Source organism: Sinocyclocheilus grahami, unplaced genomic scaffold, assembly GCF_001515645.1.
Source record: "Sinocyclocheilus grahami isolate Dianchi unplaced genomic scaffold, SAMN03320097.WGS_v1.1 scaffold56.1, whole genome shotgun sequence".
In the NCBI taxonomy this organism is placed as follows: domain Eukaryota; kingdom Metazoa; phylum Chordata; class Actinopteri; order Cypriniformes; family Cyprinidae; genus Sinocyclocheilus; species Sinocyclocheilus grahami.
The window spans coordinates 1,568,799-1,570,389 of record NW_015505235.1 but is presented as its reverse complement, the minus strand read 5'-3'; the positions used below and the strand labels follow the sequence as shown (position 1 = coordinate 1,570,389).

The 1,591-nt window shown below is 36.4% G+C and overlaps 1 protein-coding gene across 1 annotated transcript in view; it reads right to left on the bottom strand.

The window, feature by feature from the left end:
- Window positions 1-537: 537 nt before the first annotated feature.
- LOC107584057 (myelin transcription factor 1-like) overlaps window positions 538-1,591 on the bottom strand; it is a 7,502-nt gene continuing 6,448 nt past the window's right edge. The window contains exons 4-5 of the mRNA XM_016270464.1: window positions 1,035-1,127; window positions 538-627 (exon numbers count right to left, since the gene is read on the bottom strand). Coding sequence (XP_016125950.1) covers window positions 538-627; window positions 1,035-1,127 — 183 coding nt within the window. The remainder of the gene's footprint in view (window positions 628-1,034; window positions 1,128-1,591) is intronic.

The following is a 1,591-nucleotide window of genomic DNA, read 5'->3' as shown; positions in this document are numbered from 1 at the left end:
GAGAGTCCAAATAGCTAATAAAGACATCCCAATAATCCACAAGTAACCCACACCCCTCCAGTCCATCAGTTAACGTGAAGCAAAAAGCTGCATATTTGTAAGAAACAAACCCATCGCTGAGACGCAATGTTTTTAACTTTAAACTGTCACCTCTCACCAAAATATGAGTTCATAATCCATAATAACATCATAATAAAATCCATTCACATATTTGTTTAGAACCGTATTCTCTTGTAAATGGTGCTTGATCTGCACATATTTCTCTACTGATTCAGACAAGACAACTTTTCACTGGAGAAAGCAATATTATGGACATATTTAGCCAGAAGCAATGTTTTAAAGTTAAAACCCGCAGCTTTTCACTTCACAAGATGTTAAAGATGACGGACTGGATTACTTGTGGATCATTGTGATGTTTTTATCAGCTGTTTGCACTCTGATTCTAAAGGCACACATTCACTGCATAAGATCCATTGGTGAGCAAATAATTTAATGCTAAATTTCTTTAATTATTTCATTATTTACTAGTAAACCCAGTTACAGTCTCATCAGAAGGTACTTGACGGATTCATTTTCAGAACCTGGATCCAGACCCAAATCATGAAGCACTACTTTCTTCTGAAAGTCCTGGAAATGAAAACAGAGATGCATTAATGTCTACAATGATTTTTGAAGAGAACTTCCTATAAGCTTGAAGATTTCAAGCGGACATGCCTTGTGGTTTGTCCACTTCCACTGACCATTTTCTCCTTTAGTCAATGTGTTGCAATAGTGTTTCATTTTAAAACTTGGAATTTGAAGTTATGAAAATATCATGAGGGTTTTTTGGTGTCTGTAGATGTTATCTGTACCTGTCCATTGCTGCAAGTCAGGCAGGTATGGTATTGGTTAGCATACTTTGCATTAGATACATTCGACATCTGGTCACATTCAGTCATACTGCTTTTGGGCCTCACATCTGTACCTGGGAACAATAGTAGGGTTTCTACATATGTGTGTTGGTGTATCGGCATGTGTGTCCAGTCAAACCGCACCCTAAATTCTCGTAGTCTGTCTAGTTTTGCATGGATGGCCTTGCGTTGGACCGCCAGATCGGCCACATGGCTTTTCCACTGCTTGTCTTTCTCCTTTCACAGACACAAATACAAACACACAGCATGTTCATAGTTCTCAACAGGGTTTTGATTATTAAGTAATGCTGAAAACAAGAGTGTAATGGTGGGCCTATTGAAAGAGGAACATGCAGCTTTGTAATGACATTAGGCTGTTGTTATGAAACCATTAATTTCATAAATAACATTAAGGGAGCTGTATTTTTGAAGCATTTTCTTTTTATACCCTGCTGTCCACTTATAATGTTAGTCAAGGATTGTTGTACCAATTTTAGCCTTATGTAACCATTTTCGATCATCTTTGTCCCAGGGAAATAAACTACATGTTTGTTCTATTGGACTGTTAAGATAATATTCAAAACCTCTGTTATGATTGTTCCATGTTGCTAATTACTGATTAGTCATTAATGTTAATCAGACTGGTTATATAATAATATGAACATGGTTATAATGTCAATATCATGATGGTTTCTTAATAA